Raw genomic sequence first — 26,435 nt, 5'->3', positions numbered from 1 at the left:
ACATGAACACAATACTTTAAAAAAAAAAACCTTCTGTCTGAATTCAGCTTTTGTCACTTGTCCTACACAGCCCTGTCTAGCACCACACTCCCAGCCCCATCCAAAAACCAGTCTTGGGGTACCTGGGCGGCTCAGCGGTTGAGCGTCTGCCTGCAGCTCAGATCGTGATCCTGAGGTCCTGGGATCGAGTCCTGCTGGGGCTCCCTGCAGGGAGCCTGCTTCTCCCTCTGCCTATCTCTCTCTCCCTCTCTCTCTGTGTCTCATGAATAAATAAATAAAATCTTTTAAAAAAAAGGATTTTATTCATTCATTCATCCATTCATTCATTCATGAGCATGAGCGGGAGGGAGAGAGAGAATCTGAAGCGGACTTCACCCCTGAGTGCAGAACCCGATGTGGGGCTTGATCTCACCACCTCGAGATCATGACCTGAGCCGAAACCAAGACTCAGATGCTTGACCAACTCAGCCGCCCAGGTGCCCCTCATGCAGTACTTTTAGTCATGGTGTCTCTTTGGTTTTCTTTAATCTGGAAGGACACCCCGCCTTCCTTTGTTGCTTTGTGACAATGATGTATTGGAAGAGCGTGGCCCAGTTGTGGTAGAGGGAGTTCCTCGGCGGGGGCCTGTGTGATGTTTCTTCAGGATGCTGGTAATGCATGTCCAGCTGGAAAGCCATGGAAGAGGTGTTGTGTCCCTCTGGGGTCTTATACCTAGGGTCGTGTGGTGTTCATCCACCCGGGATTGATGGGGTTCGTTTGGATCTGTGGTCGGAGTGTTGCCTGTTTGTCTCCATTACAGGGCTGTCTCAGGGAAGACATGTCAAGAGCAGGTACTGGTCACGTTCTTTATTCCATTTCCTCTTCTTGACTTAGCAAGTGTCTCACTTCATTTTAAAAGCCACATTTCTGAACACTTAATTTTCCTAAAAGCGAGAGAACTTGAGTGGTTTTACTGAAGCTGCCACTTTGCCTACAGTACCCTCATCCAAACGTGTCTCGTTCATACCACACAAAACGCTATCGATTTCCCCCTCCTACGTGGATCTAATGTCTTCCTCTCAGACCTTTGGGGGCACTTTGTGCTTTTTTGGGGGGAGCAACATCTCCCTTTAAAATATAAAACAGATTTTACAAAGAAATGAACAACGCCTTGCTCAAAAACCCTCTAGTAGAATAAAATCCTCAGTGTGGCCCAGCCTGATCTGGTGCCCAGGCTCCCCTGCAGCCATCTGCCACACTCACTGCTCGTTCCACAGCAGCCATAAACCTGCCACACGCAGTTCCTACCTCAGGGCCTTTGCACTTGCTGTTCCCTGTAACTGAATTGTTATTTCCCTCAAATATCCACATTTGGCTCTTTACCTATATGTCTCCTGATTGCAAGGGCCCTCCCTGACTACCCTGTGTTGCAGGTTTCATTTTTCCTCATGTCAGTTCTCACTCTCTGGCATCATAGCCTACATTTTGCAGGTTGGTTTTGGCCCATTTTTTCCCCACTAGAAGCTCCGTGATGAAGGCAGGGACTTTTGTCTGTTTTGTTCAGTGTTGTATCCTCGGCACTTTGAAAAACGTGTGGCCCATAGCAGGCACCCCGTGAATGTTGGTGAATGAGTGCTTAGAGCGTGAGGTGCCTTATGCAGGCGTTCAGGGTGGCAGATGGAGGTGAGCTGTAGACTGAGCTCTTGAATTTTCCCGTGATGGGAAGAACAACGACCAGACGAATGGTGATGCCCTGGGTGCAGAGGGCATCGTACTCTGGTTACAGGCTAGCGTGTGATGGCGCGGAGGCTGGCTCGCCCTACCTAGGACTTGCCCGTGCTCAGAGGATGTGTGCTGTATCTGAGGACCACAGTGATAGTTTCAGGGTTGGCTGGTCCCTCCAAGGCTGAGCTTTTTGCAGGGGTGCTGGGCAAAGTTCCAGGCCGCCTGTTGTAAGACATGTATGTCCTTCTTCTCTTCCAGGCCTTGGGATTTGTGCTATGGATCGTCTGCTGGGCAGACCTCTTCTACTCTTTCTGGGAAAGAAGTTGGGGCAAAATCCTGGCCCCGGTGTTTCTGGTCAGCCCAACCCTCTTGGGCATCACTATGGTAAGTAGGAGCTAGCTGTCCACCGGGTACCACCGAGGCCAAAACCATCAGCCAGCGTCTAGAAATGAGAAGATCTCACAAGAAAAACCCAAAAATTGGGTTTCTCCTGAACGATTCAGAGATGGCAACAGCAGCCTCATCGTCTCCTGGGACAACAATCAGCCGGACCTGAGAGATGACTGCAGCCTTTCAAGGGGAGCCTGTGCCGCGCACTTTGCCACAGTCCCCACCACACCTTGTTACCCTCCTTGCCACTGAGGCTGAATGGCGGGTGCCATCTCCTGTCGTGTCTGCTGTGTTCCGTTCTCGTGCTGGCTAGCTCAGCCATTGATACCAGTTGTCTGTGACCTAATGGCCACTTGAGTTTTTAGCTTCTGGCTTACGAGGTGGGATGCCAAGCTGAATGGGAAACCACCCTGCCCCACGGGGGCCCATTATTGTGTGGGACACTCACCCAGGGCAACTGCTTTATTACAGCTGCCAGGTTTTAAGTACTTAATGTGTGCCTGGTGCTGTTGTTGGGGGTTTACATGTCTTGAAATGAGAGATTAGAATTCATCTATTCTCAGAGCAGCCTTGTCCCCATTTGGCAGGGGAGGACACTAAGACTCAGGGGCATTAAATGTCCTCAGGGTCACGCAGCAAATACCTAGCTGAGTGAGGGGGTGGTCACTGCGGAGGCTGTGGTTTGGCACCCACATGCCACGTTGTTGTACTCTGAATGAAGGGCCGTTCCTGCATATGCATGCCATACCTTGGTCCTCGGAGAAGCCTGGAAGGTTCTCAGCAAGCATAGCCCTCGAGTGTTTGAGAGTGAGCAGGGAAGCAGGTTCGGGGCAGGATGTTGTAAGTGGGGAGAACAGTGAGTCCAAGGAGGGGTTAGAGGCTGGGGGTGAAGGAGTAGAAGCCATCCGTGAAGGACTGCGGAGTGGGACTTCAGGGGGTACAGAGCAGCGGTTGGCAGAAGATGGGAAAGGCAAGGCAAGTCCGAGCCAGATTGCGGAGGCTCATGAATCTTTATTGCACTTACTAACAGCCCCAATCTCTTTACCTGTGGACTCATTCAGGGATTTGTGCTCTTTATTCCTGTGTTTGTGGATAAGCAAGTTGAGGCACAGAGAAGTAAAGGAACTGACTCAGGGTCACACAGCCAGTAAGTGGGAGAGCCAGCCTCACACCCAGGTGTCTGCCCCACTGTTTGTGGGCTTCTTTGCCAATACGTGGCTCTTCCCGGGGGCTTGCTCACCTCTCTGTCTCCATAGCTGGGCCCCACACCTTAGCATGTAGTAAGCACCCCATAAGTGTGTCAAGGGAATTGGTAAAGGAAGAGCTTGGTCTTGTTGGCCTGAAGGTCTTAGACTGTACGTCTGGGCAAGAAGGTGTAAAAGGGAGACTAGTGTTGTCTGGAGTGGCTCATACCCCACTTACCTTCCTTCTTCCTGGTCTTTTGATTCTTCATTCACGAGTGTGTCTGTGATGTTGGGGACACAGGTGTGAGGGGCTGAGGGTCACTGGGCCTTACGCCTTCTGAGACTCTGAGCTGGCTGAGAGGTGGCCTAGGAGATCTTCAGTGTCTCCCTTGCCCTGTAGGCTCCGTGACAGAGGAAAGGATCCGCCCTGCTGTTCCTGTGACAGTGACATTCTGTCTACACCCCTGGGGGCAGGAGGAGATGGCACTACGAATATGGGGTGAAAGCAGTCAGCAGATAGATTTTTATCCTTACTGTGTGGCAGGAATTGGAAACAAGACAGACACAGTTCCTGTCCTTGTGGAGCATATGTGCAGTTGTGCAAACACTCAATGAACAACTTCCCCCAAAAGGGCACAGTTTGTTCTTGTGCAGTGTGCTGTAAGGGTGAAGTTTGGTGGACGTGTTTGGCTTGGGGGCTAAGGAGCCAGGAGTGGTAGAGCCCGAGCTGAAACAATGAGCAGGAAGTTAAAAAGTTGAGGAGGCTGAGGACTGTCTAGTTGGAGAGAATAGACTAGGGTGTGCAACAGTCCTGGGTGTCAGAGGGAGAAATGGGGGAGTTGACCTGTGTGGCTGAGGGAGAGGGAGTAAGGAGAGGAGGGCAGCAGGGACGGCAAGAAGGGCAGAGGGCTGACTCCATAGGACCTTGAGTTTCAGGGGAAGTGGTTTTTGTTGTTGTTGTTGTTGTTTGGTTCTGCATTCCCAAACTTTGGTTCTCCAACTTTCTTGTGCCATGGGCCCCTTTCTCCTTTGCCAGTGAGGTCTGAGGATAACGTTCCTAATATAAATACACAGGATCAGGGAGGGACGCTGGGGTGGCTCAGCGGTGGAGCATCTACCTTTGGCTTAGGTAGGGATCCCGGGGTCCTGGGATCAAGTCCCGCATCGGGCTCCCTGCAGGGAGCCTGCTTCTCCCTCTGCCTCTCTCTCTGTCTCTCATGAATAAATAAAATAAGTCTTAAAAAAAAAAAAAAAAAAAAAGTAGGATCACAAAGGAAACCAGTCCTACACACACGTATATATGTGAAGATTTTGTGATCGTGTTTATGTTTTTACTTGAGGTTTAATTTAAATATACTAAAATTCACTTTTTTTTTTTTTTACATTTTTTATTTATTTATTCATGAGACACACACACACACAGAGGCAGAGACATAGGCAGAGGGAGAAACAGGCTCCCTGCGGGGAGCTCGATGTGGGACTTGATCCCATGGCCCTGGGATCACAACCTGAGTCAAAGGCAGATGCTCAACCACTGAGCCACCCAGGTGCCCCTAAAATTCACTTTTTAAAGAAAAATACAAGTTCATGAGTTTTGATAAACCTACAGTGTCATGCAACTACCAGCTCCACAGTTGAGGCCTGGAACAGCCCCATTGCCCCAAAACGTTCCCTATCACCTGGCCTTTTCCAGAATGTCATGTGAATGGCACTGTGCTGTCCGTGGCCATTTGAGGCTGACTTCTCAGACCTGCAGGCCAGCTGTGTTGTGTGTGTCCAGAGATGTTTGTTTGTTTTTTAGTTGCTCTGGGTGTATTTAGTGGCCTGGTTTCAGCACACATTGTTTATCCATTGTTCAGTTGCAGGGCACTTGGTTTGGGAAACCAAGCGTGCTTAAAAACAGCAAAAGATTAAAAAACAAAGTAAAAAATATACGTGCCTTCCACATCAGGATCTCCCAGCGGCTGGGATCCCTCCTTCATTTCCAAGCAGCGATGGCTGTACGTGAGTGCAGGAGACCTCGTCCCCCATGTATTTTCAGATACAGTTTCTAACGGCGACAGAGTCCCAGGGACTGCTAATGCTCTGCGGTGTATCGCCCTCACTTCTGACTGGTGGTGCTGATGAGAGAAAGCAAAGCTGTGATTGTTTTCCCATCCAAGTTCATGGACCTCTGGGTTCTGGCCACAGCCTGGTCCTTGGACCCCAGGTTAAACCCCCCAGTCCTCAAGGGAGACTTTTTTGTTTGTTTGTTTGTTTGTTTTGTGGGAAAGGAGCCAATTTATGAAATTAAATAAAGTCCATGGAGGGAGTCAAGAACACAGGCTGGGCACCTCTACCCCGGCTAGGCCCAGCACAGCTGGAGCTCAGCACACCGTGCATCCCCTGCTTTTTCTCCCCTCCCGGGAGGGGGCTTAAATAGGCCAGGCCCCAGCCTGGCCAAGGTCCTGGAGCCTACGGAGGGCAGAAGTCAGAGAAGTAGGGGTACTGCAGGGCCTCTTCTGCCGAGATGCGCTGGACGGGGTTACACTTCAGGAGGTTCTGCAGCAGGTCCCGTCCCGTGGCATTGAGCTTGGGTACGACATTCACCAGGGATGTTGTGGCCGGGTACATTTAGGAGCAGGGGTGTGGCTTGCCTGGCTCTGTGTGTGTTCAAAAGCCAACTGTGGCCTCTGAATGGGGAAATGGATTGGATTATTGGGGCAGGTGGGGAAGTGGGGAGACCAGTGGGGGGCCCATGGGGTCACCCAGAGCAAGGGGAGGGGGCAGGTCCAGGATGAGCAGTGGATGAACAGAGCATTGGCCTTGGTGGCAGAGCCGGTGTGGGTTGCTGATATATTAAATGTGGGGAGTGAGGGAGATGAGGGCACCCCCCAGGAGGATGAATGACCGGTGGCTGTGCTTCTGGGGAGTAAGGGCAGACTCCTCAGAAGTCTGGCTCATGACTGGCTTTGGGGATGCACCTCTGGAGGCCATGTCTGCTTGTTTGGGGAATGGCCATGGCCATTTCTCCTTCTTTCGGGAAAAAGCCATCTTACCACGTATTTTCTCTCCCTGATCATTAAATCATGTGCGAAATGGCCTACTAGTCCCAGGTATCAGGAATGAAATAAAATCGCAGGCTCCCCTGTCCACCATCATGCTGATGAAGTTCCCACAGACGAGTTGTATAAATGTAGGCAGGTGATGTAACTTCCTTCATTTCCTTATGTTTCCCAGAGGAGAATAATTAGTCTCTGTCAGGGCTGGGATGACCTGTAACTGAAGGGTCAGCCCACGGCTCATTTTTGTAAATAAAGTTTTATTGGCACGCAGCCATGCCCATTCATTCAGGAAAATGTGTGCCTCCCCCTATTGTAAACTGAACTTCCTCCCCGACCTCGCCATCCTATCCCAGATCTGTACGCAGCCTCCGTAAATTCCCACCACTTTCACGTTAGGTGCTGTTGTCCTTTCTCTTTTTGCAGACAAGGCAGCGGAGGCTCAGAGGAGTTCAGTGACTCTCCCAGGGTCACCAGCAAGGCAAGAGCAGAGCTGGTAGTGGAGCCACGTGTCCTCCCCAGACTGTGTTTTTTGTACCACTGAGCTGAGGGAAGCCCTGCTCCAGGCCTAATACGTGCCAGGACTGTGGGGGTTTGGGGCCTGGACTTCTGACAACTCCTGTCGTGTGCTTCTCTCTTGCAGCTGCTTGCTACCTTTTTAATTCAGCTCGAGAGAAGGAAGGGAGTCCAGTCCTCGGGGATCATGCTCACTTTCTGGCTTATAGCCCTACTGTGTGCCCTTGCCATCTTGAGATCCAAAATCATGACTGCCTTAAAAGAGGTAAGTGGTGGCCTTTTCCCACATCTTCCTGCAGCGGCCCTTGGGAGGGATGCTTGCTCCTTCCAGCTTAGGCGGAAAGCATGTGTTCCCACGGGAACCAGGGGATGGGTACTACATGGACCCAGTTTCTTCCACTGGGATTTCCCTAGCTCTTCCAGCCTTTGTTCCAGAACTTTCTTTCCTTGGGGCCCCACTTGTGTAGCTTCAGGGGCCCATGTGGGTTCTCCAGGGGTCAGAGCCACAGGCAAATAAATGCACACCACCCTCTGAGCATCTGTCAGCAGTTAAAGAGCAGGGCAAGTCAGCTCTGGATATTGGGCCTCTGGGGGCCCAGTACCTGCCCTCCTATAACCTCAGTGCCATCAGCCACCACTCCGGCCAAGAAGTGGTTCACGTTGGCTGCCTATGCTGCTCCCAGGAAATGGGAAGAGTGTGCTTTTTCAGAGGCTAACTTGCCGTCCCCTGCCATCTTCAAGCTAGTCAGTAACTGCACATTGACCGATCACCTCTAGTGTTTGGTGTCGATGGTCTTTAGTACTGAGGGCAGCTGACATGCATTGTCGTGTTTCCAAGGTACCAGGCAGGGACTAAGTTTTTTTTTTTTTTATGAATAATCTTATCCACTACTCACAATTGCCCTGACAGGGTTGTGAGCCTCAGCACTAACATTTTGGGGTGAGACGTCTTTGTTGTAAGGGGTTGTCCTGACCTTTGTAGGATGTTTGGAGGGCATCCCTGGCCTCCCCACACTGGGTGCCAGTAGCAGTGCCCACATTACGGTAAACAGAAGATACTACCAGATGTTCCCTCAGAGGCAAAATTCCCTCGATTGAGAACCGCTGGTCCCTTTATAGACGCCAAAACCGAAGTGAAGGAAGGTTGAATGAATTGGCAAAATCTCGCCACCAGTACGAGCAGAGCCACACCTGAGCCTCCCTTCAGCACGTCGGACGCCCTCACCAGGGCATTGGGAACCACACTGTCATGTAACCACCTCCCTTCTGTTAGGGCAGGTGGCTCAGGGCAGGGAGCTTGTTCCTGGGTCTGCACCCTGCTCCCCTGGCCTCTCCAGAAAATGATCTTCTCTTCCTCCTTCCATGGCTCCTGTTTAGGATGCTGAAATCGATGTGTTTCGCGATGTCACTTTCTACATTTACTTTTCCCTCGTGCTGATTCAGCTCGTGTTGTCCTGCTTCTCAGACCGACCGCCCCTGTTCTCTGAAACCATCCACGACCTCGTAAGTGTGATCAGAGATTGTGTGTGTGTGTGTGTGTGTGTGTGTGTGTGAAAAATACTGCACCATGCCAGGTAACATTGATTAGACGTCTGTTCTGTGCCAATGTTGTCCATTTGGCATCTCATTCCATCTTCCCCAAAAGCCCAGAGAGAGGTAATATCATCGTGCCCACTCTGCAAATGGAACACAGAGGCCTACATGTGGCTAGGAGGGCTTAAGAAGGGACTCTGATGCATAGTTGTAAAGTGCTGTGTCTTACAGCCCTGTAGGGTTTCTCATTTGGTTGCCATAGTGATTTTAGAAAATGTGAGTGAATGTTTAAAAGTTAGGAAGTTTCCCATAAATTCTAACTGTGGAGGTTTTCTAGAAAAACGAGAAGTTCTGGCAGTATTAGGACCACTGTCCCACACGGCAGGCAGCAGTTGACCTCAGCTGTGGTATGTGGCCCTACGTTACCGCAATCCCCATCACTCTCTTTGGCATTATATAGTCTTGGTTCCTTCTTTTACAGTCTGGACCTGGCCCCTGAGGGATTTCCATTTGAGACCCTTGGTCTATTCTATCAGTTTGGGGGACACAGAAATCCTGTATGTACCAGCAGATGAGTGGGTGGATGGAGATACGGCCAGTCTTCCTGCTGCTGAAATGAAAGGGAACATAGTCCTTTACTGCAGCTGCCTCTGTTCCTCTGCCCTGTTTCCCTGTCTTCCTTCTTCCTTCCCCTTCTTCTCTCCCTCCTTCCCTCCCTCCTTCCATCCACAGCATGTGCCAGGCCCCAATCTGGGCACAGGGGTGTGGCATTAAATAAAGCTGAGTTCTTGCCTGCCTGAGGCCTAAGTTGTCATGGGAGCAGGGAGGGACAGACAGTAACCCAGGAGCCAAATATTATCAGTCAGGTGGCAGTAAATCCTGGAGAGAAGAAAGCATGGAAAGGAAATGGACATGTTGGTTGAGGGTCATGAGCAGTTTCAACATGATAGGAGCCAGGAAATTAGTTGAGCAAATACCCAGAAGAAGAATGGTCCATGTAGAAGGGTGGCAAGTGCAAAGGCCCTGGGGCGGGAGCTGCCATGAAATGTCGAGGGAGCAGCAGGAAAGGCCAGTGTGGCTGGAGCAGTGAAAGGCCAGAGACGGCTAAGACATGGCATCTCAGAAGTAGGGACAATTGCTTGTAGTTGTGTGGTCCATTGGATTTTATTCTGAGAGGGAGGGGAGAGCCTTTGGAGCATTTATTTGATGCTTTGTTCTTGGTTAGTCAGCTGTTAACTGGTGAAATTGCAGCAAGAGCAGTTTTCAGCTGCTGTGGTTCTATTGGGTTTGGCCTGGCCCTCAGCAAGAGGCTGAGGCTATAGTTATGGGTGGTGAAGGCATCTGTGGGGTTGGCTTGGGGAAGGTTGATGCTTGCAATATGTTTGGTAGAAACCCATGTCCTGGAGTGTGTTTGGAAAGGCCCTGTTCTTGGACTTCCCTGCTCAAAGTAGAACGGTGTTGGAGAAATTTGCAAAGTGTGTGTGTATGTGCTTGTGCATGCATGTATATGTTTCTGCCCATAGGCGTGTGTGCATGTTTACGTGTGCTTGTGCACATATTTATGTTCATGTGTTCGCATGAAAATGTGTCTGTGAGCATGCATGTGTGTGTTAGGGTATTCTTGTACATGTGTGTGTTTTCACGTGTGTATAAAATTCACAAGGGCAGTGACCATGCCCAGGGCACCCCTTGGATCCCAGCTCATGCCTGACACAAAGGAGGGGCTCAGGTGTCTATGGCTGTTGGGTCTCCTGTTCATCAGTGTTTGTGTACGTGGGTGTGGGTGTTTGGCAGGGGTGTGTCCCCATCAGGAAACATTTATTGCATGTCGGGCTCTGCTGTGGAGCTGGAAAGAACAATGAACAAGTCTTAACCCGTCCGGGGGGCTGCAGACCTGGGGTGGCTCTGAGGGTAAACTGAGCCTGGGAGAAGCTGGCAGTGCGACCTGGAGCTCACGTGGCTCTGCAGGCTCCCTGTAGGACCTGAAAAGCAGCCGTCCACAGGGGCCTGTCTCAGATGCTTTGTGGGGGGAGGGAAGTTCTGATTTCTGGTTCCCTTTGGGGATTTGGATTAAATTCCTCTTGCTTCTTTCCTGGTTGCCTGTACATCGGGGTGGCTCATAGAGCTGGCTTCTTCCTCCTGTTGTGTTTTCTGTGTCCCCAGCAGCCTGGGCCTGGAGCCTTCTCTGCCTCCCACGGGGGCTGCAGGGGCCTCGGACACCCTGACTCTTGTCCCCAGCCATTCTTTTTTAATTAGGAATCTAAGCTTAGCGAAGATGATTGGACTGTTAGACCCTAACTTACACCTTAAATCTGATGGTGGAGGCAACGTGGTGTCATGGAAGAGGAGACTCATGTTGGAGTCGGGTAGACTGTGGGCTCCCTCTGTCCCTTTATTTTTTATTTTTAAATATTGTATTTATTCATGAGAGACACAGAGAGAGGCAGAGACACAGGCAGAGGGAGAAGCAGGCTCCTTCCAGGGAGTCCGACATGGGACTCGATCCCAGGACCCTGGGATCACTCCCTGGGCCAAAGGCAGACGCTCAACCACTGAGCCACCCAGGCGCCCCTCCCTCTGTCCCTGTACATTTATAAAGCATCTGTTGTATCCTGTGCCTCAGTGGTTCTGAGGACATGTGAAATTGATGTGGTTCGTGCCTTACATACTCTGCAACAAACCACCCTGAATTTGGTCCCATAAAACAGTAAGAGTTTATTATTCTGCTTCACGGTCCTGGGTGTTGCCTGGCTCAACTGGGCACTCTCCCCTTGGGGTCTCTCCAACAGGAGCTGTCCTCACTCATGTGTCTGCTGCTAAGTGCTCGCCCCTGGCCCGAGCCTCACCGGGGCTTGACAGTCCACTTCAGGGCGGCCAGGATGGCCTCACAGTGTGGCAGTTCGTGTCTGAGAATGAGTGTGAGAGACAGTGTGAGGTAGAAGCTATGTCACCTCTTATGACCCAGTCCCAGATATCTGCAGCCACACTCTTGGAGGCAGGTCCCAAAAGTTGGTCTGGGTTCAACGGGGTAGGCATACAGCCTCCACCTCTAGATGAAGGAGTGGTCAGGTCTCATCCTAAGAAGAGCTTGTAGTGTGGCAGATGATGTCTGGCCGTCTTTGGACAGTGCAGTCCACGGGGGACCTTCAGGAAGCTTGTGGCCTCATGGGGGACAGCCATCGAATGGGCGAGCAGACAAAACGAAACTGGAGCGTAACTACAGTTGAGATGAAGCCTGGGAAGGCTGAGTAGTAGGGTCTGTGACTTAGATTTGTGGCCTCAGACAAGTCCTTCCCCCTTCCAGGACCTCAGTGCCCCCTTCTTGAAAACGCATGGAGGCTCCATTTGATGCTTGCCACGCCACCTTCCCGCTGGGATCCAGGGCCTGTGATCAGGAGAGGAGGACACCGTCAGGTGCCTTCCACTGCCTGCCTCCCTGTCATCCCCAGGGCTTGCATCACACCGGAGCCCAAGAGATGCAGAGAGCCTGGCCCGAGCTGCTCTGCTGATGTCAGAGCCGCGGTCACATGTTGCTTGTCCTCAGAGGAAGCGGTCAGCTATGCCCTCGGGTGGCCAGGGTCAGGCGGGGTCTGGGGGGGAACTGGCAGCGCTGGGCCCTCCTCTGCTGAGTCACCAAAGCCAGCATCCTCCCCAGCTGGCCCTGTGCCCTTTGCATGACTCAGCCATCTGTTCTGGCCCCAGCTTCTGGTGAGGCTGCTCCCCTCTGTCCCCCCAGGCCCTGGGCTGCCTGGAATCTGGGAGCGGCTGACCAAGCCTCCCACGCTCTCCGGGGGTTCTTTCTGGCCCCAGCCTGTGATCCTTCATCTGGCCAGAGCAAGGCTCCTGTTGAAGATGATGGGGTGGGAGGGAGGAGGGTGTTTCCATTTGCATATCAAGGGCAAACGTGGTCATGGGAGTGGACCCCCCACTTCTCAAAGTGGGGGTTTTCAGAGCAGCAGCAGCAGTGGCATTCCCCTGGTGCTGTAAGAAAATCAGAGTCTTGGGCCAGCTGCGCTCTGCTAGGTCAGAGTCTCATTTTAACAAGATCTACGGGTTCATGGTTGAAAAGCATTGGTTTAGCACATTTAGGAAAATTGCTCAGCTCATTTGGCATAAGAGGTATTTTTAGCCCTGTCTGTAAATACGGAATATATTTCCTTCCCCCCAGTATTTTGCCATGAACATGTCCAACCCACAGAAAAGTTGGAAGAATTACGCAGTGAGAACCCGGTCTGATTTTACAGTTAACACTTTGCTAACCTTGCTTTCTCACATACCTGGCCAGCCAGACAACAGGCTAAATTTTTTGGGGATCTGAAACTTACTTTGAAATACTCAGTATCCTTCACCTAAACACTTCACCGTGCAAACCATTAACTAGAGTTCTGTATCCATTGACAGTTCTTTCTTTTTTTTTCTTAAAGCAAAAATATACATAGTGAAATTCCTGAATCTTAAATTACTGTCTGATGAGTTCTGACAAGTGTATAACCCAAGTCCCCATCAAGATGCAGAACATTACCAGGAGCCCAGAAAGTTCTCTCCTGCCCCTCATGGTCCGTCTCTACCCCACACACCCCAGAGGCAGCCATGGAGCTTGGACTGCTTATGAAAGCCTCATAAACCCATTTTTTTGAAAGGATTTTCTTCATGCTGTGGGTCATTAGGGAGTCGGTATTGTGTGGGGCAGGGGGTGGTGCTCAACCAGACTCTGAGTACCGAAATGAACAAACTTGACCATCCAGGAGAGGGTGGTGGGCAAATAAACTAACTACGAGGGACAGCGGGCTCTGAGGGGCCTCAGGAGAGGTTCCTAACTCAGCCTGGGTTCCAGGGCCAGCATCCAGGGGAAGAGATGCCTGCGTCCAAGAAACGAGAGGTGTTGGTCAGGCCAAAGCCCAGGAAGGTGCTCCCAGCAGAGGAAGGAGCATGTGCAAAGACCCAACCATATAAAGGAACTTGTTGGTGTTTGGGAGCTGCGTGGTCAGTTTGGCCAGTTTGGAGGGGCCAGGGAACCAAGTGCGCAAAATCAAGGGTAGAATTGTGTGTCACTGAAAAGACTTGGGGTTTTTGACCTGATGGAAGATTCTCAGCATGGGGAGTGACATGTGCAGGTTGTAGGTGTTTTGGAGGATCCCTCTGGCTGAAAGGAGGAGGGTGCATGGGACGCAGAGAGGCTGGTGGCCCTTATAGTCGTTACATCCCCGCAGGTGGGTCGGGAGGGAGGCTGAGCTGGACAGTGACCCTCTGTGTTGTTTTTAACGTGGTCCTTTTCGAAGCATCATAGTGAGGCAGGACTTTGAGTCTCTCCTCGTACAGATGTGAGTACCGAGGGCCAGAGTGTTGGAGTGCCTTGCTTGAGTTCACAAGACTGGACCAAAAGCCCTTCTCCTGGGTTAGCACACCTGAGTGTGCATCCCCTGGGAGGCCTGGTTAAACTCTGAATGCTGAGCACCGTCCCCAACCCCCCCGCCCTGAGTCTGAGTCCCTTGGCTGTGGTGGGACGTAAGCATTTGCATTTTTAGCAGATCCCCAGGCACCATGGATGCCGGTGATGGGGGCCATGTCGGAGCACCCCTGCTCTAAGCTGTACTGCTGTGGCAGGCACCCCTTCCTGCTGGGCACGAAGGCAGTGGGAGAATGGGAGTGACTGACAGGAAACAAAACAGAATCAAAACCAGGACAGCTGTGTGGGGACCCAGAGAATTTGTAGCGAAAAGGCTAGAGTGTTGAGAGACCCAGATGAGGTCTCCAAACTGCCTGGTGTGAGCTAATGAATGACCAGTTCTCAAAGAACCAGTGCCTGGGGCTGTTGCACTAAATTGGTTTAAGCCACTTGGTTTCTGGCCAGACAGGCCAGTGCCAGGTAGAGATGCCAAAGCATGCAGCCTTCTCTGTACATCGCATAGACCAGGCTTTTTTCTCCCTCTGCCTTCATCTGGGGCTTGTCTGAATTACTTTCCTTTCTGAATGAATGAGGGACCCACTAATAAGTCTCCGCCCTCCTGGGATAGGAGTCACTCTGCTCCAGCCTCAGTGGCCAGGAAGCCCCAAGCTGGAAGCTCTGCCGTTGGTGAATTATGGGAGAACATTCTGCTTGGTTTCGGTCGAGTGGAACGCCATCTGGATTCTCATCCTTCACCCGTTCCCTTTCTTTTTCTTGTTCTTGAAGGATCAGTTCTTGACTGCTTGCGAATTCAAGTTGTCAATGATCATATCAGGCCTTCGATGTCAGATAGGGACTTCCAGAAACCAGCTTCCAGACTTACAGATTTCCTTCTGTGGGCTGGCGATGCGGACCTTCTGTCGGCGTGATGTGGCTTCTCATAATTTGAAAATCCCTGTTTGGATCAAAAGAGGGAGGAGGCGAATTAGACAAAGCTCTTGGAGCGTGCAGATACGAAACTGTGAAATGTTCTTGTACATAATGCGTGTGCGGGGAGAATTTTCTCGCAGCAGCTGGGATTTCTACTGGCCAGGGTGGGGATTAACCTTTTCCCCCTGGGCTAGCATTTCTTATGGTTTCAGGGGAACAACTCTATTTGTATACAGTAGGGTGGACAGGGCATGAATTTGCCCTCAATTCTACAATCAAAAGGTTGCTTTGTTCTTGCCCCACGGCAGCTGGAGTTGTCTGATTTTGAGAGAATGCTAGGATTTGGGGACCCTTTGTGTGCATGTGTCTAACACCCGCTGTTCTCACTGTGTCTCCATGCAAATGGGAAAAAGACCTTGCACCCCATCTGGGTGTTTGAATTTGGGCACGGCCCTGCCTCCTTTGGGCTAACGCAGCCCCTTGCAGGCACAGGACTTGAGGGTCTTGTTGAGCTGGGCACCGGCTGCATCTGAGCCCCGACTTGCCCCTCAGCTGGGCGTCTGTTTGCAACGTCCGTAACCCACACAGCTGTGCTCCGTGGCTCTAATTTTATACCTTAGTGACCACAATTTCAGGGTGTTATGAGCTCTGATGTAATAAGTGGGGCTTAGCCAGCTTTCTGTGTCAAGAGCCAGACAGTAAGTATTTCAGGCCTTGTAGACCATATAGCTCGGGTTGCAATGACTCCCCTCTGCCGTCGTAGCTCAGGAGCTGACGTAGACAGTATGTAAATGAATAGGCATCCCATGTGCCAGTCACACTTTGTTGGCAAGCAGCCAGCCTGTGGGCCTTTCTGTGCCAACCCTTACAGAAAGTGTTTGGTATGGTGCTCAGTGTATTGTGGGGCTGCAAGAATTATTATTGTTATTGTTTCTGATATTAGTATTAATACCATGAATACCATTTCCAGCTTTCGCTCTGTGCCAGGTACTATTCTAAGGACTCTTAACATGCTTCATCTCATTCAGTCGCCTCACCAGGTCACTTGGCCAAGGTCCCCGCAGCTGGTAAGTGGCCGGACTAGGTTTCAGAGCTTGCTGTTTGCTGCCTCACACAGAAGCCAGCCCCCGGCCCCCTTCTCTCTCTGGCACCTTCGTTTTTCTTCTGTGCTGTGGCTCTCCTGTTGCTATTTATATATTTAATCCTACCGGTTTGCTAATTGTCCACCTCCCTCCCCCTTCTTATCCCTGTGGGAAGCACTACCAGGTGAGGACCTCCCCATCTCATGTATAGCTCAGTCCCCAGCCCTTAGCCACCTCCTGGCATCTAAGCAGGCCCTCCCTAAATATTTACTCAGGTAATAAATGAGTCATTGTCAGCTGTGCCCCACCCCCTTCCGCTTCTACTTCCCCGCTGGAACCCCACCTTTTCACACTGGGTTGGAATTGGGCTGCAATTGAGATGCCCTTAAGATTCACCTGATAACCCACCCACCACCAGGTTCCAGAGCAAAGGCCACTGCCTCCCCTGTGCATAATGTTGTCACCCTGGGTTGGAAAAGTTCTAGCTTACAGCACAGTCCCATGGACTCGTTTCACTTGTCCCTCTGTCCAGTCCTGTGAGGGAGGCTGAGCTGACAGACGAAGCGTTCCCATCACCCAGATTCAAAAACCAAGGCTTTGGGGGCAAGGGTGGGGGTGGGGCTTGCCTGAGGTCATTCAGTGAGAAAAGTGGCAACTCTGGGGTTTGAACTCTGGCTCCAGTCTGAACTTATTCTGCTTTAGATTGGCTCAGAATGCCAGTCTATGGGGCAGCAGTATCTGATTTCCTTAATAAAAATTTTGCAAGGCCAGGACCCAAGCCCAGAGACACTGTTGGAAGCTGGTCTGGGATGGAGACTCTGGGCCCCCACCCCCGTTCAATGAGCTCCCCAGGTATGACTCTGACCCAGGCAGGGCTGGGAACCTCCTGACACCTCATGGCCCCAGAGCAGAGCCTGGTGGTTCTGGGCTCAGGATGCGTGTTTACATCACCGGGGAGAGTTTTCCTTTTGCTCTTTGTGATGGAAGCTTCCATATGTGTACAGAAGTAGAGAGCAGTGTATGACAAACTGCCACAGACTCTTTACCCTGCACCGTGCCGTGTAAACATTTCAAAACGTATCGCTGAAAGATAGGAATTTAAACATGTTTAATAACTTTTTATTTTGAAATAATATTTTGACTTACAAAAGGTTGCAGAAATAGTAGAATTCCTTCTGCCCTTCACCTGATGATCCCCACTGAGAATATCTGAAAGATAAGGATATAAACAGGACAACAGTCCCACTGCTCTCTGGCCCGAAAGCATTCATAATAGTTGTTGGGTATTGTCAAGTATTCTGATAATCCATTGCGGTTGCAAAATGGTGCATTGTCCTGAATGTTGTCATTCATTCTTCATTTATTAGCTGGACTTTTTTTTTTTTTTTTTTTTTTTTTTTAGAGGGAGGTGGGAGAGAGAGAATCCCAAGCAGGCTCCATGGCCAGCACAGAGCCCAATGTGGCCTTTTCATGAATGACACCAAGGGGTTGCCCCTTTTTTTGTTTGTTTGTTTTAGTGTCATTTTGAGATTGTGTATTTAAACATAAGTGATGGTCACAGTCTCTTCTGCTTACTGTCCTGATCATGGCTCGTATCATCCCTTTGTAGGCTGTTGGGAGCCACTTCTGGTTGCTTCTGAGGCCTTTTAACTTTACACATCTTTAGCTTCCGTGGTATCGGGTGTGACAAGACATCCTAGGCTTATCTGGTACATTTCCTGCTGAGCCACTTTGCCAAGGAGACCGTGGGAGTTAGAAATAAAAAACTTGATACCCTGGTCCCACCCCAAACCAGCTTAATCAGAATCTCCAGGAGGTGGAGACCAGGTATGGTGTTGTTTTTAGAGCATTCGCAACCTGGATGGAAAACCACCACCCTCTGGTAGAACATGTGTACTTGTTGGGCTCTCCAACGCTAGAACGTGGAGAGGCCTCCTCTTCATAGACCTCATCGCTGCATGGTGACCGGCCCCCCGCCCCTCTCCCGGCCCGCCTTCACTAAAGCATGTATTTCAGAATATAGATCTGAATGTGTCAGCATGGAAAAAAAGGTGGGCTTGGGTGCCATCCCAGAGGCTCCATGCTGACGTACCTTTCCTGGTGTGTGTTTTTGGAGCTCAGCTCTATGCTGCTGGAAAAGAGGTTCTGTGCAAACTTGCTTGGGATGTGTTGAGGACTTCTTATTGCCCTCAGGATGAAGAGCAAAATCCCTTCTGCGGCCTCCTGTGTAGACCACTCAGCCCCCTCTGAGTTAACCCCTGCAAATGACAAATGACAGCCCCTCCGGATAACCCGGAGTAGGTTATCCTCCCTTCTGCCACAGGACCCTTGCACACATACTCCCACTGCCAAGATCACCTTGCTCCTTCCCTACCCTTGTTATCCTCTACTTGGTTTTCAGACTCCAGCAGGGATTCCTTCTCTGACCTTCATCAGCTATGTCAGCCCCCATCTGTTTCTCGGCTCTCTTGCTGGGAGCTCACTAAGATACCAGTGACCTCAGTGATATACCGACCTAGCTTCAGGGGACAATCCTCATCGCAGTTGCGGTTGTGTGTTTGCTCACTGGTTCGTTTGATGAATGTCTCTTTCTGGAGCCTGTTGGGGGCTGAAAGTCTGTCTCATCTGCTTTTTTTTTTTTTTTTAAATATTTATTTATGATAGACATGGAGAGAGAGAGAGATACAAGAGGAGGGAGAAGCAGGCTCCATGCTGGGAGCCCCACTCGGGACTTGATCCTGGGACTCCAGGATCACGCCCTGGGCCAAAGGCAAGCACTAAACTGCTGAGCCACCCAGGGATCCCTGAGTCTCAACTGCTTCTAGTTGGGGGAGCCTAGCAAGGTTATTCCGTCCTCTGCTCTTCTGTTTCTTTAACTCCACAAAGTGAGGACAGATGCTTTTAACTTGGTAGGGTGGTTACGAAGATTTAATGAGGTTGTTTTTGTGAAGCACTTATACAGATCATTCTTGTCAAGCACTGAAACAACAGGGCCAGCTAGTAGAGATGTTAGCAGGTGTCACAATCACTCCAGTACAGCATGAGCTTCCTGAAGACAGGGATTGTGTCTGTTTGTATTTATACACGCGGGCACATAAAGCAGGTGCTCAGAAAATACCTGTTGAATGAATGAATGGAACATTCATTATGTGTTTTATGTGCTTTATGTGCTGGGCACATAAAGCAGGTGCTCAGAAAATACCTGTTGAATGAATGAATGGAACAGGAATAATGGTAATGACCATGCTCATAAGGTTCTGTGAGGATTCAGCATGATGCTAGCACTTTGCAGAGTGCCTGGAGCATGCTTGGTGCTCAGTATTTGTTGAATGAATGCGTCAGCGAATGAATGGGGGAATGTCAGCCCCACCACCCTCACAGGGTTGCCCTGGGAGTCAAGCTACAGCAGGGCGGGGAGGTGCCTCCCTGCCCCACTTTTGCATAGTAGACCCTCCGGAATTATTTCCTGGGTGAAAGTGGGGAGCTGCCATATGTTTCTTTGGAGGTCACTGGGGCTCAGGAGAGAAACCCTTCTAGGGTGTGCGTCATCGACGTGACAGTGGCTGCTGGTCCTTTGAGAGTAGGACCGCTCTGCTCACTGCTTGCTGCTGGGCACCGGCCTCAATGAGAAGTTTAATCGATCGTTTCCCGTGTCCTCCCACCCCCTGTGTTCTCTCCACTAGAATCCCTGCCCGGAGTCCAATGCCTCTTTCCTTTCCAGAGTCACCTTCTGGTGGATCACAGGGTAAGGCCAGGCCCGCGGTCCCTCCGACACCCTTCACCCATGTGCCCAGCGTGTCTGCCCAGGGCCCGGGGCTCAGACACCGACTCCGTGCTCACACGTGCAGACTCGATGTGCATGAGCCACAAACGCTTGCTCCTCTGTGCACGGCTTCACCTGGGGCACTTAAAGCCATGTACTCCAGGCTTTTGGATTAGGGTTTTTGGTTTTTTATTTTTTATTTTTTTAACGTCAGGTATAATTACCATTGTTGGCATCGTTTCAGAGAAATGCAATTGCCATTGGAAAAATAATACCTGTGCCCCGTAGGAAATGTGGGTAAGAGAAACATGCCTAGACCCACAACCAAAAACACCCAAGGCAACCGCTCACAACACTGTGTCCTTTTTTCCACACATTGTCAGCATCTTACCTGAGATTCTATGAATCCTTTCTCCCCTGATAAGCACCATTCCTTTTCTTTATAAACTTTTCACAAACATCTTTTTTTTAAATTATTTTTTATTTTATTTTATTTTTCTTTCTTTTTTTTTTAAATGAAATTTTTTCAAATCATGGCTAAGGAACATCACTAGGACAGTTGGTGTAATTTGAGTGTGGGCTGCAGGTCAGGCCACCCTTGCTCATATTTCTGATTTTCATTAATCTCTCTCTGGCTTCTGTGAGAGCAAGTCCTTAGAGGGCATATGCTTACATTGAGGAGTGGAAGTGTGTAGAGTCCACAGCCTGCTCTCAAGGGGTTCAGAAAAAAAGGTCAATTTGGGTATGTTTATAGGTAGAGACAGAACAGTACAGCAGATGTGACAAATGACAAACAGCAGTGGGCTGAGGGAAGGCAGGTAGGAATTCTTTGTGCAGTTCATGGGATTCTTCTATAAGTTTGGTGTTATTTCAAAATAACGAGTTAAGGTGATAGGTTTCCTTTCTATTACGAAAGTGTCCAAACACGTAGGAAGGCTAGTCTTAGTCAATCGCAATGAATCCGTCACTCAGATTTGACAATTATTAATGCTTTGCTACTGAGCCTTTCAAAAAAAAATTTTTTTAAAGGAAATTGGAGCCATTGTAATATTTCTATCCTGAAATATTCCATGTCTTAAAAATGAGGCCATTTTTCCTGGGCGACCTAACAGAATTAGCAGTGATGACTTAATGTGCCCAAATGTCCTGAGCTGTGTGCTGTCCCCGGTGGCGGTGGGCTGCCCTGGCGCAGAGGGTGGGCTGGCGTGGCCGGTGTGGGCAGCGAGGGTCATCGTCCTCTTCCTCTCGACTCTCATCGCCTCCCTCCTGGTGTTTTGGCCTCAGGTTGATGGTGCGAGGCTACCGCCAGCCCCTGGAAAGCACTGACCTCTGGTCCCTGAATAAGGAGGACACGTCAGAACAAGTGGTGCCTGTTCTGGTAAAGAACTGGAAGAAGGAGTGTGCCAAATCCAAAAGGTAAGCACGAGCCCCTTGCCCCAGTGGAGAGCCAGGCACTCTCTAGAATGACCTGGCCACCCCGGCCCGGGATGGTGGCAGTGTCACCTCTTACTAGCTTCATGGTCCTGGGCGAGCTGCTCTGCTCCTCCGAGCCACGGTTTTGCTCATCTGCAAATCCAGGAAGAGTCTTCCATGTAGCTAAGGCAGTCTGGGTAGAAAAGGAGAGTGGAAGAGGTGCATCGAGCAGCACTTGAGGCTGTTTGCTCTGGCCGTTGGGAGGTGTGTGCCTGCGGCGTGCGGCCCTGCCCTGCCGGACACAGCTTCACTTCAACGGCCTTGCTGGGAGCCTCTTGCCTCCTGAGGCTTCTTACTCCACTCAGTGTTTCTGCTTCAACACACTGAGCCCACCACTTCATTAGTTATTCTGCTTTTGACTATGCTGGTTTTATTTTTTTATTTTTTATTTTGTATTTTTTTATTTTTTTGACTGTGCTGGGTTTAAAACCAAAACAGACTCGAGAACAGAAGGCACAGAGTTCTGTGTGCCCCCTCACCCCCCACACGACTGCACAGCCTCCTTCATTATCAGTGTCCCCCACTGGAACGGGACATTTGTCAGAATTGATGAACTGTGCTGAGAGGCATTATGTTCATCCGCAAGTCCATGGTTGGCATTATGGTTCACACTTGGTGTCCTGAATATTATTTTATTTATATATATATTTTAAAGAGTATTTATTTATTTGAGAGAGCGTGTGCACACGAGCGGGGGGGAGGGGCAGAGGGAGAAGCAGGAGAAGCAGATTCCCTGCTAAGTAGGGACCCCAACGTGGGGCTCGATCCCAGGACCCCAGGATCATGACCTGAGCTGAAGGTAGATGCTTAAGTGACTGAGCCACTCAGGGACCCTGGTATCCTGAGTTTTAGACACTCCTCCCACATAAGCTGTATGCCCTCATGTGGCCCCTCTGTCATGTTATTTTGGGAATTGGACCAGGGCCTCCCCAGCACATACTTGATTTCCTCAAATCTAAGACGTCCTGAATTACATGAAACAACATGATATTATGCACCCAGTAGGAAGGAGAAGTGGCTGTTACAGCGGGGTCGGTCGTTGACTTAGGATGTGTTCTGTGTCCAGAGGAAGCAGTTGAGAAGTGTGAGTGACGTGGGGATGGTAGATGGTGGTGGTAGAAGCAGAGTAAAAAGTGGCTGTCGTTACTCCTGTGGTTTTTATGGGGTGGGCCTGTTGTTGAGCTCTTAGCACTGGCTGACGATGGGGCCAGCCTGGTGTGCTGGATTTCCCACAGACCAGTTGTCCCTCTAGGAGAAAAACCTCGGACCCGAGGTCCAGTTGCCAGAACAGGTGTTAGAGGTCTCGGTCAGGCCTCGCTGGTGGGTGGAAATTGGGAACATTGGGGCTGTTGGCCGCTAGGACACCAGCAGAGGACCTTGTGATGCTGAGCGGGTGGTCCAGTTAAGGTGGCCGTGGACACAGAAGTTGTTTTGTGGGAGGCAGGTTGAGTGTAAGCCTCTGTGGGAGGGCATTGTGAGATGCATCGTGAGATGGGCGGTGTTCTCTGTACATATGGTTCCATCTGAATCTGATGCCCGTGACCCAGTTGGCGGTTCTCAGGTAGAGGTGGGTCCTTGGTTCCATCCCAAGCCTGGCCGGTAGCATCCTTCTTGATGACCAGATTGCTGGAAACAGTGTGGGAGAGTTTGCCCCTTGAGGCTCCATGGAAAGTGGACTGGGCACGAACAAGAAGCTCTATCACCGGCCTGGCCCTTACTTGACACTTTTGCTACTGTGTGGTCTGTTTAGGCCCTCTGTGTCCAACAGTGGGACCAAGCAGTCTCCTTGTTTGGTGCTACCTTATAATCCACATAGGAGACAGGACGGGAGTCAAAAGAGAGATGGGAAAAGTTTTGGAGAGTCTTACGTTTTATGAGATTACATAAGGAAGTGGGGTAAGAGTGACTGAGGAAGCTGATGGAGACACTGTGGTCAGGGATGGCCTCTCTGAGAAGGTGACATTTGAGCAGAAGTTAGTATCGAAGGAGGTTATGAGCTGTGTGCATGTGTGTGGGAAGGGCTGTATGGCTCATGCAAAGGTCCTGAGGTAGAAGTGAGTCTGGTGAGCTTCTGGAGCAGTGGAGCGGGGTGAGGTGGGGGGCAGTGTGGTCTGAGTGGAGTGTGAGGGGTAGAATGGGAGGAGATAAGTGAGAGAAGCATTTTTAGGGGTCTCATCGGCCGTGCTAGTGAGCTAGGGTTTGATCCTAAGTGCAATGAGAAGTCAGAGGTTGGTTTTAATCAGGACTTATGTCCTGAGTTTTTTAATAATGAGTGGGGCTGCCCTGGGGAAGGTGAGAGAGAATGCAGGGAGACCAGGATGGGGGCCCTAGAGGCTGTCCCTGAAGTGGCTTTGTGCCCCTGGAGCCCCTGTTTTCTGCTCAGAGGGCTTTCTTTTCTTTTCTTTTCTTTTCTTTTTTTTTCCTCAGAGGGCTTTCTGACAATTCAGTGAGGTAAACGTCATCTGATAAGCCCTGTCATGGTCCTAGGTAAGCTCCGGGCAGGTCACACTGTACAAGTTGTGTTTATTCACTAGATGTGGCACCAGGCTGGGTGCTCCCATCCTGCCTGGGAGGGCATGGTGAGCCCTGGCTCCTCGGGCTCCAACAGGGGCCACCCCAGAGGCACTGGCTCTCTTAATGCCTCGGCCTTTAGGGCTTCCCAGCTTGGGGGTTCACTGCCTTGGGTCACTCGTAGCTGAGTCACTCTATTTCCAGAGGCACATACTGGACCTGGCACCTGTAACCCCTGTGGACATGGTGGGTGAAAGGTGAACAGAGAGTCCTGTTCTAAGCTGGAATTTCTTGGTGTCACCCTTTGCGGCCAGGCCTCTTCTCTTAGCTAGGAAACAGGATGCAGGTGGGAGGGAGAAGTTACACCAGGGCCCTGGCAGACCTTGTAGGGAGGGGGCACAGATATATTCACCATCTTGGTTTTGCTGGCGGTTTCACAGGTATATGTATCCATATAGGTCAAAACTCAATATATGCTCCCAATATGTGCAATTTATCATACTTAGGTAATGTCTCAGTAAAGCTATATGTAAAAAAAAAAAGGCATAAAGCCTGTTTAAAGACAGGATGACTATATTTGCTTAATTGTCTCTATTTTGTAAAGGAATGCAAACGGAAAATAACAAAAAAACAAAGCACCAGTATGTGTGCATTGAATGGTGGTTCTGAACCTTCTAGACTCGTTGCCTTGAATACAGAGATTTTCCAACATCAGTACAGTTACTTTAAGGTAATCTATCAGTAAAAATAGCCCACCCGGGACATGTGGGTGGCTCAGTCAGTTAAGCATCTGCTTTTGGCTCAGGTCATGATCTCAGGGTTCTGGGATCAAGTCCTGGGCTCCCTACTCAGCGGGGAATCTGCGTCTCCCTCTGCCCCTCCCCGTGCTCATGCTCTCTTTCTCTCTCTCTCTCTCTCTCAAATAAAAATCTTTAAAAAGCCCACCCACATATCTAAAATTTTAAAAATTAACAAAATGCTCTCTATAGACCTTAAAGGAAAACTGAAACAAGGGATTTATAATAAGACAACATGTATTTCAGTGAGTAAATGCTCAGGCGTGCGCTGGAAAGAGCAGAATGGAGAGTCCTTGCTTGTCCTAAAGTGGAGGATCCCTTGTGACAGCTGCAAATCCCTGCAGATCTCCAGAACCACCATCAGTCACCCTCACCGAAGAGGTTTTGCAGAGTGGTGGCCAGTGCTTGGCATTGTTCTGAACAAAACGCAGTCTTCCTTTCATTTCGGCAATAGTTGCATTCCTGAAAGAGTTCGAGGTGTATTTAAACTTGCAAGAACCAAAAAATACACACTGTGGGTTTATGTCCGAAAACAGAGTTAGATTCCAGACCTAGTCATTTCAGACAGGCGTTTCGAATTACACAAATTCCTGTTGGGGTCTTTTTTTGGGGGTTGGGGGGATTTAAAGTTTTGTAGGTTCCAGGAGGTCTGGTATCTAGCTCAATCTTTGACAGTCAGAGAATGTGGAATTTGCAAAGCACAGCCCCTTTTGGGAACCTCTGTTTTTGAGGAACAGAAAGCACTGAAAAAAAATTTTTTTTGAGAAAAGGGTAAGATGGTGGGGGAAAGATCTTGAGTCATTTGCATTTGTAAGCAACACATTTACAGTTAGGATTAGGGTTTGACTGTTGTTTGTATATCCTTAGCTCTGAGAAGAGTGAAAATGTGCATCAAGTTTGTACAATCCATTCTCTGCAGTTGTAAGTCACGTCTGCCCTTGGATATTCACTGCAGGTCACAGACTGTGATGCTCAGAGTACATCCAGAAATGTAGAAATTTCAGGCGAGCTAAGATTTTTTTCAAGTTTGAGATTTACCTCTCCTAACACCTTCAAGCCAAATGACAGCATCCTCATGGCGCCTCATTGCTGTTTGGTTGGTTCAGGCCTTCTACAGTGGCTCCCAGTCCTGTTCAGGTTCCCCAGAGGCGCTCTACCTGTTTGTGGAAAGGCTGCCAAACCTCGTTTCAAATCCTTCACTCCAGGCCTGGCTCCCTGCTCCCCCTGCCCGGAGCACCCTTTTCCTTCTCCTGAATCTTGCATCCTACATAGTTTTGCTCCGATGTCACCTCCTCCTGGAAGCCCCCTTGATAGCACCAGTAACACAGTCTCTGAAGTGAAGTCACGCCTGCTAATCCTTTCCTCTCCTGGGGTTCTATGATGGTGGGGGCTCTGTCCAGAGTTTGGCCCAAGACACGTCTTTAGTTAGTGGAAAAGTGACCGATGGGCATCTCTGCCCACAGTGACATTTTCCCAGCCTTCAGCGTCCCATGCTTTCTGTTCCCATGCTCTGGACAATTTTCTCCTGACTCAGACCTTTACCCTCCTTGCCGAAGCTTGCACATGCCCTGCTTGCTTCCTCTCCCCTTCTGGAGCACTTCCCTTCTTTGTAGGCCTCCGGTTCCTGGGATAGTTCTCCTTCTCGACTTGGCCTTAGCTGATCCTTCCCACTACTCTTGACCTTGTCCACCCAGACCTGTGTTTTCCTCCTCTCTGTCTGCCCGAAACCTTCCCCCTGACCTTTTGGCACCTCTTTCTTGGTCCCTGGCAACAGCCCTGGGTCACCCACAGCCCATGCAGGCCCAGGGCCAGGGCTGGCTTAGGAAGTGGTAAAGAAAATGAACAGGCAGGGTTGAGCCACTCCCTTCCTCTCTGCCTGCCCTCTTTCTTTCTTGCCAAGGAAGGCTGCATGTGCTAGGAGGAATGATACTAAAAATCCCCGCCAGCAGCCCAGCTTCGGGGCAGGTCAGTAAAGGGAAAAGGGAAGACCTTGCATGGTGACATTGACAGTGTGGTTGGTGGGATAATGCCCCCACAAAGATGTCCACGCCCTGATCCCCAGAACCATACATGGCACAGGGACTTGGCCTGATATGATCACCAGGCCCTTGTAAAAGGAGACAGG

The 26,435-nt window shown here is 50.2% G+C and overlaps 1 protein-coding gene across 2 annotated transcripts in view; it reads left to right on the top strand.

Annotated features, from left to right (window-relative positions):
* ABCC1 (ATP binding cassette subfamily C member 1 (ABCC1 blood group)) overlaps positions 1-26,435 on the top strand; it is a 141,811-nt gene that overhangs the window by 39,847 nt on the left and 75,529 nt on the right. For both annotated transcript variants that reach the window (XM_072753779.1, XM_072753778.1), the window contains exons 3-7: positions 1,963-2,088; positions 6,963-7,100; positions 8,213-8,338; positions 19,450-19,511; positions 20,814-20,945. In XM_072753779.1, the coding sequence (XP_072609880.1) occupies positions 1,963-2,088; positions 6,963-7,100; positions 8,213-8,338; positions 19,450-19,511; positions 20,814-20,945 (584 nt within the window). The remainder of the gene's footprint in view (positions 1-1,962; positions 2,089-6,962; positions 7,101-8,212; positions 8,339-19,449; positions 19,512-20,813; positions 20,946-26,435) is intronic.

This window comes from Vulpes vulpes, chromosome 3 (genome assembly GCF_048418805.1).
Source record: "Vulpes vulpes isolate BD-2025 chromosome 3, VulVul3, whole genome shotgun sequence".
Lineage (NCBI taxonomy): Eukaryota > Metazoa > Chordata > Mammalia > Carnivora > Canidae > Vulpes > Vulpes vulpes.
This window is presented reverse-complemented; position numbering and strand designations above follow the sequence as displayed.